This window comes from Pseudochaenichthys georgianus, chromosome 4, assembly GCF_902827115.2.
Source record: "Pseudochaenichthys georgianus chromosome 4, fPseGeo1.2, whole genome shotgun sequence".
Lineage (NCBI taxonomy): Eukaryota > Metazoa > Chordata > Actinopteri > Perciformes > Channichthyidae > Pseudochaenichthys > Pseudochaenichthys georgianus.
The window spans coordinates 37,243,172-37,256,086 of record NC_047506.1 but is presented as its reverse complement, the minus strand read 5'-3'; the positions used below and the strand labels follow the sequence as shown (position 1 = coordinate 37,256,086).

Here is a 12,915-nt window from a genome sequence, read left to right as displayed (position 1 = left end):
TTGTCTTTGGGAAACCTTCAAAATAAAAACGGGAGATTTGAGAGTCAACACAAAAACATTTTAAGAAGGAGGTCAAGCTTATTTTCTTCCTTCTTCTTCCTAGATAGATTAGATTAGATTTTACTGTATTCATCCCACAACGGGGACATTCACTTGTTACAGCAGCGATTTATAAAGTCTCAGTTGGCCATGGACATAATGTTTGCTGGCTACGATTTCGCTGGCGGACATCAATACAGTACAATAATATTCTATTTACAAAATACAACCAATTATAATGTTGAATCTTACTTGTGAAAAGTAATCCCCCGACCCCTGTTCGCAATCGTCCGCTGATTTGCACAGCAATATGCTGCACAGTGCTCTGGCATCTTGAAACCTCTGCTGTCTATGGGTAGAATGTCTGTAGGATGACCGGTCCAAGATGGCGGCCGTATTTCTTGCGCCCCAGCAGCCAATGCGGCGTCTACTCTTTATATGTCTATGGTTTTACTCACCAACTTTACTTAAAATAAAACACACAACACATACTTTTAAGAGTAATCGTAAAATAAAAATATATAGAGGAAAGTTGTATCAAAATATGTTGTAATTTTTCCAGCCAGCATGAGATACAAAATGTCATGTTTTAGAGTAGACGACAATTAAACCAATAAGTGACAACACTCCAAAAAATCCACTAATGTAAGTATCATTTGTTATTTATTTGTTGTAACAATGCTTCTTGGATATACATCTTATTGGAAAGCCTGTTTATTTACCTTTCAAATGGTGCCATATGTATGAGGAACATGCATTTTTGGGATGACATATATTATATATATATATATTTATTTGTATCATCTTGTGTATGTATGTTGTATGGATATTTCGTGCAGATATACATTTATTATACTTTTTTTGGTAATACCGCTTTTATTATGAAAGAATATGTGGCGGAAGTGTTCTTCGTGTTGCTGCTGGCGGGACTCTAGCTTGACTGTGGTCCTCTGAGCGGCAGCGTGCACGGGTCGGATGAGAGGGGGAGAGGAGACAGCTGGATGTGGGATTTAACTGAGACACCTTATCCGTCTCACAGCGCGGTACTGTCGGCCTGCAGATCAGCGGCCTGCCTGCTCACCGACCTGTGGTTCTTCCACGCCCCCCTCTCCATCACTCATCCTTGATGTTCTGCTGCCCTTCTTCCTCCAGCGGTTCTTCTGTTCTTAGGATGCGACGGGCCCGCGCTGCTCGTCACAGTGAGGAAACATCCTTCAGCCGCTGTTCTGCCTCCCGGTGCCTGGCTCCTCTTCAACAGATAGATGGGGCCATCGGGAATATTTAGCCTGGGTTAGAAGATTTAGAAGGCGTCGTGCAGCCGGGCAGGCATCACTGTGGGAGTGTCCTCCATCCTCCATAAGGTATGAAACAACAACAACACGTCTGCTCCTGAGGCTGCTGCAGGCTGGATCAAATCTGTTTTCCTGCTGTTGTGTGATGTGGCCTGCAGCACAGTGGACATTGTGTCTCACAGAGCAGGAGACACATGGCTCCATTGTTGGCTGCTGTCAGTCCATCTGTCACTCACTGTCTGCTGTGCTTAACGTATTCCATGCTGCACCGAGCCTGGCTACATTGTATCAAATGTCTTCAAAATAGATTGCCAAGAATATAAACAATATGTGTCATCATTGCTTAATTGCATTTTAAATTCAAATACATTGAAACCACATTTAACACTCAATTGCTAATTGATAAGGTATACCTGCACATTCTCATACAGCCTTGCCAAAGCATTTCAGAGTTTTAATATGAATTTCTGTTGGAAAGGTGAAGATGTAAATGTAATAAATCATGAGCTTATTTTTGAATGGTTGGGTTGTACTGAACTATATTGTATTGAGAGGTGCTTATCATTTGTTATCCTACTTCCATACATTATATCATCATCAGATATCATTTGGTAACCATAACTAGGATCTCACTAAACCCGAGGATACAAGTCAACATCAACGGCCTAATACAAGCACTTTATGGCTGAACTGATGGGGGGCTTGAGACTTTACCTAATAAAGTGTATTTAACAGGCCCCATCATGCTTTTTGGGGTTTTCCCGTGGTATAGTTTTTACCCACACACCCCCCCCTGCCTGAAACGCTGCCATTAGACTCATTTGTTTACTTCTGCGACAAAGTGACATCATTATTTAACACTCACGCTTCTATTGGCTAGCGCTCCAACACATTGTACGTGATTGTGGCGGGACTTCTCTACGTGGTTGACCAATCACAACAGAAACAGCGAGCTAACCAATCAGAGCAGACTGGGCTCTGGTTTCAGACAGAGGGTGAAAAGACATGTCACAGTAGAGGCACACAATACAAATATGAACCTGAAAATGAGCAAAACAGGGCTCCTTGGACATGCAAGTAAATTGATGGTACAATAAGAAAAGTATGAATGAAGAACTAATGAATAAATACATACATTTCCTTTTCTTACTTTCTCATGCAAACGTGTTCATATAATTAGGCTGCCTTTGTATTCAAGATATACACGTTTTATATTTCTAGTGGCTTAGTATAACATCAAATATATATTTCTGGTTTATTTTCATTTATTTATTTCCTGGATGGCTTTTTTGTAAGGGCGTCCTGTTATATTTGTATATCCTGTTATGATTGACAGCTGCACTTCAGTTGAAGTCAGATATTAGAAGTAAGGGAACTCAACTGAATAGTATCCCTAACACCTGATTTGATAGAGACATGTTTCTCCGTTAAAACAGAGGAAGGCCTTGATGATGGATGCTTGTATCCATCGTCAATGCCTCTTGCCTCATGGTTCCTATGGCAACAGTCATTCACAGACAGAGACACATATCCAAAAGAGCTTTAATCTGCAGCCGTGTCACAACGAGTGTGTAATCCCTGTAGAGCTGCTGTTACCACACACTTCACTTGATAGGATTCATTCTTTCAGTCAAGTGTGTACTCAAATCAAACAGCAGCGTTACTGTGGCACAAACACATCTGGATTTGTATTATTTATTTAGAGTCTTTTTGTACAGGCAAGAGAACAAACACATTGAAGGGGCCCTATTCTGCTTATTGTCAGGTTTCATAATTGTATGGATGTGTCTCCATGCTTTAATGTTCAAAAAGCTCTTCATTGTTCTCATACTGCCTGCCGCAGCACCTCTTTTCACCCTCTGTCTGAAACCAGAGCCCAGTCAGATGATCAGACAGGTTAGACACACACTTCCTGCAGGTTTGTGTGTCTGCTTGTTTTTACTGAAACCCTAATAGACCTGTGAACGTACACTGAACAAAAATATAAACGCAACACTTTTGTTTTTGCTCCCATTTTTCATGAGATGAACTCAAAGATCTAAAACATTTTCTATATACACAAAATAACCATTTCTCTCAAATATTGTTCACAAATCTGAAACAATCTGTGATAGTGAGCACTTCTCCTTTGCCGAGATAATCCATCCCACCTCACAGGTGTGGCATATCAAGATGCTGATTGGACAGCATGATTATTGCACAGGTGTGCCTTAGGCTGGCCACAATAAAAGGCCACTCTGAAATGTGCATTTTTGCTTTATTGGGGGGGGGTCTGAGGGGGTCCGAAAACCAGTCAGTATCTGGTGTGAGGGGTAGGATTAGGGGTAGGGTTAGGGTTAGGGTTAGGGCAGTGCTTCTCAAAGTGTGGTCCGCGGACCACTGGTGGTCCGTGAGCACCCCCTAGTGGTCCATGAGTATATTGGTAAAATTTCACATTTGAAATTAATTAATTAATTAAAGTTTTCCGCACTCTCGTGGGAATATCTCCGCAATGGAGCGAGCTTAAGTTTCACTTTCGATTGCATGATATAGCCCAGATAAATACCTTCACACATGTTGCCACTTGTTTGTATCATTTTCAGGCGATTTGTAAAAAACGATGTGTTTTTGGATATTTGTGGAGTTAGGTGGTCCGCGAGTGTTTTTTTATTGGTTAAGTGGTCCTTGGTATGAAAAAGTTTGAGAAACACTGGGTTAGGGTAATGTTGTGAATCGAGTGGCCTGTGTTCGTCGTCCATAACATACGCCTGCCCATACCATAACCCCACCACCACCATGGGCCACTCAAAAGTGTTGCGTTTATATTTTTGTTCAGTGTATTTATTCAAACCCCCTTTGAGGGAAAAGGATAGGAAATATAAGGTAGCTTTTCCCAATATGGACTCCATGCTGCTGTGTTGTTATACCTGACATGAGCAGATCCAGGTTCAGTGGCAAGAAGTCCATTCCATCAGATTCTCTTCTCCGGTGAACATTTGATTTATAAAGTCTGTTTGAACCTAGGTGCGTGCTTTTAAAGGGCTGCTTCCAATTCTTTCATTCCTGCTGGATCTCATCACTGTTTTAATATTACTGAGCCCATTATCATTAGCATATTATGACATATGTCTTTTTCATTCTGTAATATCCTCGAGATAATTGCACACAGATGCCCTTCCGTACTTCTGAAAAGGGACTGTGCAGGAAAGCTGGATGCCTCTGTATGAAACGAGACAAACAGCCTTTTTCTAAAAGCTACAATGTGCAACACAAAGCAGAAGCACTTACCACGAGAGGTTTTAATCAAGGGAGACAGCTCGGCCATTTGAGCAGGCTGTAGAAGGATAGCACTGGGTCTCTATCGCCCACTGATACTATTGAGTTATAATAATAATACATCTATACTGTCCATTGTCCATACTATTAACATGGACACATGCTAGAAGATAAAGAACGTTGACATGTTGTGCACATGCATACACCTGTATTGTATGTGTATACAAATTGTAGGTTGTCACTGCATGGCTTTCGTTTTGTTGAATGTCTTTGTCCCAGAATTCCTTTGTTTGTTTGTCACATTCTGCGCATAAACAAAAACCAAACACTTGTGATTGATGGGACGAATATTTGACATCAAAATAAACTAACATTCAGGTTTCTCTTTTTTTTTACTGTGTATGTATTGACTTAGTTTGTCTATACATGTACTCTGCAAAATAAACTCGTTAACATACAGTCAATAAAACAAGGCAACAACAACGTGCCTTTTTGTGTCCCCAAAATCATTTTTTTTTCTTTTAAGAGAATTTCTAAATGAGCTCAACCATATCTGTATTTCTTGTTTAGTATCAGCTGACATAAAGTAATAAACAAATATCAGCTTTGAACAAAGATTAAACACAGATAACACAGAATTGTATTATTTGGCATTATCAAATCAACATCATGTCTCATCAAAGTCCAGCGTAAGGCCCTGCCATAGAGGACAATAGTAGATGCCTACGGGAGCCTTAGGATTCAAACACAACACATCCACCAACGTGTCGTGGCAGATCTGTTGTTAGAGGTTGTCTCTTAGTAGTGAATTCAACTTGTGCTATATATTTGATTTGACTCCATGTAAAGCTGACCTGTGTTCTCTCCAGCCCCCCCCCCCTCTGTGGCAGTGATGGTGGTGTTCCCTCTGCTTCCTCTCTGCGTGCTGCTCCTCTCCCTCCACACTCTGGGTGGAGCGTCTCCTTCCTGTCCTGTGAGCTGCCGCTGCTACAGCCTCACAGTGGAGTGTGGCTCCACTAGCCTGAGGGACATCCCCAAACACGTCCCCCCCTCCACACAGGTAGCTGCCCCCACTCATCCACACACAGTTCACCATCAAGTCTTCATTCTTTGGAACATTCTCAACTTCTCTCTCCTTGATCACTTTCCCAGAAATGGAAACGGAATGTCAAACAGTTCGTTAAAGTAGATATATGAATAAGTCTAATACATCTTCTGCTCACATTTGTCTTTACAACATTCAATACAAAGTACATCTAAACATAACCCAGCTCTAAAAATAAAGATACATATTCAGAAGCCATCAATTATTATGAAGGTTTTAGGATAAACCCTAACTCTCCCTCCGTCTCTCTTCCTCTTCCAGACCATCTTCCTGCAGGACAATGTGATTGGTCAGATCCGTCGTCAGGACCTGACTCTGTTGAAACACCTGCACTACCTGTACCTGCAGGTAACACACACACACACACACACACACACACACACACACACACACACACACACACACACACACACACACACACACACACACACACACACACACACACACACACACACACACTCAAGGGACACTCAAGCTGCTGCTACACTTTATTTTATTCACTAAAATTAAGCACTTTTAAGATGCACATATTTTCAAAAGCTATTTTATTTATTTTCTCTATTTTATTTGTAAATGCAGCCCGAGAGGAACATTACACATATCCACAGTATTTACTGTATATCTGTATAGTTCAATGTTAATAGACAATACATATTGTTGTTTTTAAATTGTACTTCCTTTCTTTGATTGGCAGTCAGTTGTTGATTACATGCAGACGTTGATAAAGCTACAGGTCACTTCAATATATGTCACACTAATTCATAAAGCAAGTTAGACATTGTGATGTTCCGGACCTTTGCATGGGGACATTTTCTCTAACTGGACCTCGTTGAATTTTAGTTGAATACCCCTGGTCTACGGGATGGGAGTGAGAACGTGTTGCACACACACACACACACACACACACACACACACACACACACACACACACACACACACACACACACACACACACACACACACACACACACACACACACACACACACACACACTTTGATTTATAGTAATTGACAGGTAATGAAAAGCATTTCCCATTTTTCAATCAAGCATTTGTGAAAGCCTCAGGGCGTCTGTTTTTATGTGTCCCTAACACTGGGGTCCCTAACACTGGGGTACACTCCGTGGAGTTGAGATGGAAAAAACAAACAAATAAAGTTCCAGTCAGTATTTTACTGTGGGTTATTTGGGTTATTCTAACCAATTGGGATACAAAGTAGATCCGTGTCCAGGCAGGAACAGGAGAAGCAAAGGAGAAAAGGCACACGTTTTCAAACATTATGGTCTGGTTCCTCTTCCTTCAGAACAACAGCATCTCAGCAGTGGAGCCTGGCTCTTTCCAGAACCAGGGTCAGCTGTTGGAGCTGGCTCTGAACGGGAACCGGGTCCACCTGGTGACAGCTGACATGTTCCAGGGACTCGAACATCTGCGCATTCTTTACCTGGCAGGAAATGACATCACACGCCTGCTGGACTACACCTTCCGTGGTTTACAGGTAAGGCACGTGTGTTATGTTCATTACATTGGACTTGAACTTAATCTAAAGCTGTGCAAGATGCCCGTCTCGGCTCAGGACACTATGAGGCTCGGCTGATACGTAGAGTTCCTCCATGTCTCCGCAGCGCCTGCAGGAGCTCCACCTGCAGCACAACAGCATCGAGATGTTAGCGGAGCAGGCTCTGGTCGGGCTCAGCTCTCTGGCTCTGCTGGACCTGAGCAGGAATAACCTCCACACCATCGGCCCCGCCACCCTCAGACCTCTGGTCAGCCTGCAGGTGCTGCGCATCACAGGTGAGCGCCACACACAGGAGCAGCAAAGTCATGTGTTTTTCTTTATGTTTCTTTGACAACGATATCTGGACAGCATTCTATTGCTTTTGCTCAACAGACTAGCTCAGCCTTTAGTCTTTTATATATATAGATATATTTGGGCTAATTTGGTTCAACACTCACCGGCAGCGACATTCAGAGTCCGCTTGAGTGGTATGCTTAAATAAGTGGGCTTTTAGGTCTTCTTATGCTTGCTAGTGTTCTTAAGACAGGGCCAAAACCAAGCTTCTCCTCCAACTTCTACTGTGATGTTGATATGTCTCCCACCCCCTCCAGAGTCTAGCAGCTGTCCTGACCCCCCCCCCCTGACCCCCTGTCCTCTGCTCCGCTGTAGACAACCCGTGGCGCTGTGACTGCGCTCTGCACTGGCTGAGGAGCTGGATCGATGAGGAGGGTCAGCGGCTGCTCAGCTCTGCAGAGCGGCGCCTGGTGTGCACCGAGCCCCCCCGCCTCTCCCACCTCAGCCTGGTGGAGGTCCCCCTCAACAGCCTGGTGTGTATCCCCCCTCTGGTGCAGCTGGAGCCCAGGAGGCTAGCTGTGCGCCTGGGAGAGAGCCTCAGGGTGTCCTGCCACGCCTCGGGGTATCCTCGGCCTCAGGTAGGGAGACTTTGAGGAGACTGTGTAACCCCTTACTCGTAACTCACTGTCAGACAGACATAAGAGCAGAAAGTACATTTCCTCAAGTATTGTACTTTATTTCCCCTGCTTATTTATACTTTTACTCAACGACAATTAAAAGAAAACATGTTGTACTCTTTACTTAACACTAGAACCGCCAGGGGTCGCTGTATACCTAAAACCGCCAACGGGTCAAATGTACCCGCTATTAGAATGCATTGATTTTCACGGTACAATGTTATTTTGATTAACACACGAGAACACCGGGTTAAGAGCGAGTTTTGATCGCAGTGATGAAACATATACAATATAATCTGTGGACTCTCAGCTTTCATCTGATATCTAGTTTGTGCTGTAGTATAAAAGATCGCTACCGTGAGTTATGTGCAAAGTGTCTCTATCTCACTCTCCATCCATCTATATCTATCTATCTCTCTCTATCTATCTATCCCTCTCTCTATAAGGAACCGCAGTAAACAACAGGCGTTGCTATAGCAACGCGTCACGTCATTGTCTATTTTCCTTTGGATAGTTGAGTTTTCTGGATGTTCTTTCTGGCTTATGTTTAGATTTTTCTGCATTAAGTACTTTCACACTTTATACTTTAAAGAGGCCCTATTACGCTTTTGGGGTATTCCCCTCCCTGTAGTGTGTTACATGGGTTTGTGTGCATGTAAATGGTCTACAAAGGCTAAAATCCCAAAGCTCACACCAGAGGGATGTCTTTTACTTTAACTTCTTTTTACATTGTGGTATTAGGTATTAGGTAAAGGTCCTACATGCTTTAACTGTTAACTGAGTCCGATTGTCTGATTATGTATAAAATAATGAATCACTGCATGACTTTCAGGTGACATGGAGGAAGGCGTCCCAGGGTAAGGTGGTGCTCTCCCCCAGAGGCCTGGTCCAGGAGCTGGGAGCAGGAGGAGGTGGAGTGGGTGGAGCCGAGGAGCCGTCAGAGGAAGGCAGAGTCAGTCTGCAGAAGACTGCCGGCGAGCGCTTCGACCCCGACACCGGCAGCGGCATGCTGTTCCTCAGCAATGTGACCGTGGCCCACGCAGGTTTCTACGAATGTGAAGCCTGGAACGCAGGGGGCGTGGCCAGGGTGACCTTCCAGCTGGCCATCAACTCATCTACTTCCTCGTCTACCTCCTCCATCTGGGCCTCGTGGTCCCAGGTGTCCTCGCCGTACTCCCCGTCCTGGCCCCGGCTGAGGAGCCACGGCTCGGCGGCGGGCTCAGATGTGAGCCGGGAGCCGCTGTACGCTCTGGGCAGCATGGCCTTCAGCGCTCTGGGGGCTGCCACGCAGACGGCTATCGCTGCGGGCATCTCCCTGCTGGCTCTGACCGCCCTGCTGCTGCTCGCCATGATCTACAGCCGCCACCACCAACCAGAGAAGGAGGCTGAGGCAGCTGAGAAGGTGGGTGTGTTTGTCTGTACTGAAATTGACACTTGTGCTTCTATTGGCTCGCGCTCCAACACATTGTACGCAATAGGCTAAGGGGCGGAACATCGTTTAGCGATTGACCAAGCACAGCAGAGCAGGCCAGCTAACCAATCAGAGCAGACTGGGCTCTGGTTTCAGACAGAGGGTGAAAAGAGGTGCTGCAGCACAGGCAGTATGAGAAAGATAAAGAGCTTCTTGGACATTAAAGCATGGAATCATCATCAAAAGACAAATATGAACCTGAAAATCCTCACATTTCCTATATTTAGATGTTCCTGTGATTTTGACCCTGCAGGAGGAGAGCATCCTGTATGTGAACGACTACTCCGACGGCCCCACCACCTTCGCCCAGCTGGAGGAGTACCGAGACGAGCGCGGCCACGAGATGTACGTCCTGAACCGGGCCAAGCCCGTGCTGCCTCCTGCCCCCCCCACAGCTGTCTCCACCACCAACCTGGGCTGCCCCGCCCCGTCCGACACCTCCAGCCACACCCTGTCCTCGGGAGGGGACCAGACAATGAGTCCCACTCTGGCCCCCAACAAGAAGCAGCCGCAGCAGCAGCAGCCGCAGCAGCAGCAGCAGCAGCAGCAGCAGCAGCAGCAGGAGGGCGACATACGAACCATGAGGAGGATGGCGGGGGAGGGAGGGGAAGCCGAGCCTGTGATCACATCAGAGGCTGAGGGGATGTTTCTAAATCACACAGGCCTGTTCATGGACTCTCAGATCGCCTATGAGATCCACTGCTGAAGGGGGGGGGGGGGGGGGGGGGGAATCCAGGGCAACACAGAGGCTCGACAGCAAAGCCTGTCACATCTTATCTTATAATGTCAGGGATCTACCAGAAACGGACACAAAGCACAGCTCTCAATCTGGTTAACTAAATCAAAAGCACTTTTCAAAGGACACACTGTGACCTTGCACGTCAACACAACGGTAGTGAGTAGGCCGGTGCGTAGGTTGCCGTACAAATACTCTACACTCAAAGACAAACGTACCTGGACTCAAGTATGAACCAAACTGCACACTTGTACATGACATTTATCAGAAAACATTAACCTTTATTGTGCAAGAGTTAAACCTGTCCTCTGCAGATGTTGGCAGGGTGAGTAAGACCAGAGGGTACAACGTTAGCAAGAGGGGGAAGTGATGAGCATGTGTTTTATAATGATTGTTATTGCCTGGACATGTTGGAGTCAGACTGTGCACCTGCCGAGCGGCTGAAGGCAGTGCAATGCGTCAGCTGAACTTTGTAACTATGTATTTAAAAATGTTCAATCATTACAGAGAAATCTTAAAGAGTGTTAATCTCCCAATAATTAAAAAAGACTCAAAGTTGGCATGACTTTATAGTGTGGTGGCTCCCTGCAAATGAAGAACACATGTTCACCAATTTCACAACACATGGTAGGGAACACACAACCAAATACAAGGACACCAAATGTTTTTGCCAATGTAAATTGTGGAAAGAAGCTTCCCTTTAGTCTGGTGGTACAGCAGCGGGGGATGTACAATGTTACAGCAAAAGGAACATATTAAATAGAAAGGCAAGCACATGTTAAAGAAGCCCTAAAATGCTTTTTGGGTTTCTCCCTTTCCTTTAGTGTGTGATAAACGTCCCCACCCCTGCCTGAAAGGCCCCATTGCAATGCTGTGCAATTTACTTCCATATAATAATGACATCACTATGTAACACGTGTGCTTCTATTGGCTAGCACTCCAACAAATTATACTTAATAGACTAAGGGGCGGGACATCTCTTAGCTGTTGACCAATCAAAAAAGAGCCGGCCAGCTGACTGGGCTCTGGTTTCAGACAGAGGGTGAAAAGACCTTTTGGAACATTAAAGCATGGAAACAAGTCACAGTAGAACCATGGAACAGTTATAAGCAGCAGCAAAAAGTGTATATTGCACATAAACTAGTACACTACTATTGAAGAGATGACTGTTCCGAGTGTAGTGGAGTTGCAGCCAGTAAACTAAATACATTGTAAAACAGTAAATATTTCACAGTAGTGTTTTTCCACATCAGTGTGCTATAGTCCGTTCCGGTGTGGTGGTCCACCAGGGGTATCTCTCTGTGAGACCTCGTGGGTGCAGCCGTCCGTCACTTAAGGAGTTGCACAGTGCACATGGGCATGCTGTCCAACAGTGATGACAGCTTGGCCATCATTCTCCTGTCTCCCCGCACTCCAAAATACCTCAGTGTCCTCAGCAGATAGAGCCTGCTCTGTCCTTTCTTCGATAGAGCAGTACAGTAATCCGGCCAGTCCAGTTTATTGTCCTGATTATTAACCTTTGGGCTCTTTGCAGGCACCTGTTCTTCCAAATATCACTGATGCTCTGTATGTGGGTACCAACAATGTTCTGGGCACGTTTAATCTCCCGCTGCAGAGCTCTCCTGTCCTGCGCACCAACCATGCCAGTTTGTAACGTTTCCAGTCAGATGCTTTCTATTCATCCTCTGTAAAAGTTGACAATAACTTTTGACTGATTAAGCTTCTTTTTTTTACAAGATATGTGAAAACCATGTCAGGTTGTTTCTGATTCTTATTTCCAGGACCATCTCTCCCTTTTTTATGAAATCAAAAATAAGCATCTTTGTTTTGCTGACGTTGAGTCAGTCAGTGCAAGTTTGTAGATTTTCCCTCTAGATAAAGTCTCATTGTGGTCGTCAAATCCAGATCTTCAGCATCCTCCTCATCCTATCTCGTCAAATCCAGATCTTCCCCATGCTCTTCATCCTATCTCTCCATGAAATCCAGATCTTCATCATCCTCTTCATCCCATTTACATCATCAGTGGTCAAACTGGGCAGAGGGCAGGTTTCATTTTCTACTTACAGTTGCACCTCTCCCTTAAGATATATATATATATATTTCGATGATGTTGAAACGCCAAATACTATTCAAATTCGCTCCTGTTCTTCTGCGATACAGGGATGCACATTTACATTAGCATATTCCATTATTCTGCAAAAGAAAACATTGTTTTCAACAGAACAAATGAAGTGCATTCCTGTAGCATTTCTCTGCTTTTCTAGGAGGAGGAGGAGGAGGAATGTAAACCAAATAAAACATAAGTGTGGATGTATGCTCACACCTTGTTTGCAGCGTTTGAGAACTCAAACTTCTATTTAAAAACTGTACTCAGTTGTTTTTGTCAAACTGGTGAAGATGTTATTTTTAAGTTTGCAGAGCAATGATAACAATAACTGGGATTTAAGAGCGTCAGTGACATCATCTGTCTTCTAGGATGAATAAACTATTAGATATTATATATTTTCCCCAAAACTGTGTGAGTAAAGGTTTATAAAAGAGAAATTAATCTC

General features: G+C 44.4%; 1 protein-coding gene across 1 annotated transcript; it reads left to right on the top strand.

The window, feature by feature from the left end:
- Positions 1-995: 995 nt before the first annotated feature.
- On the top strand, positions 996-10,333 carry LOC117445853 (leucine-rich repeat-containing protein 24-like). Its single transcript, XM_034081745.2, has 8 exons — positions 996-1,400; positions 5,456-5,646; positions 5,953-6,039; positions 6,994-7,185; positions 7,313-7,481; positions 7,855-8,117; positions 8,989-9,558; positions 9,881-10,333. The coding sequence occupies exons 2-8, from the start codon at positions 5,479-5,481 to the stop codon at positions 10,331-10,333; spliced, it is 1,902 nt and encodes a 633-aa protein (XP_033937636.1). The 5' UTR covers positions 996-1,400; positions 5,456-5,478.
- The last annotated feature ends 2,582 nt before the right edge of the window (positions 10,334-12,915 follow it).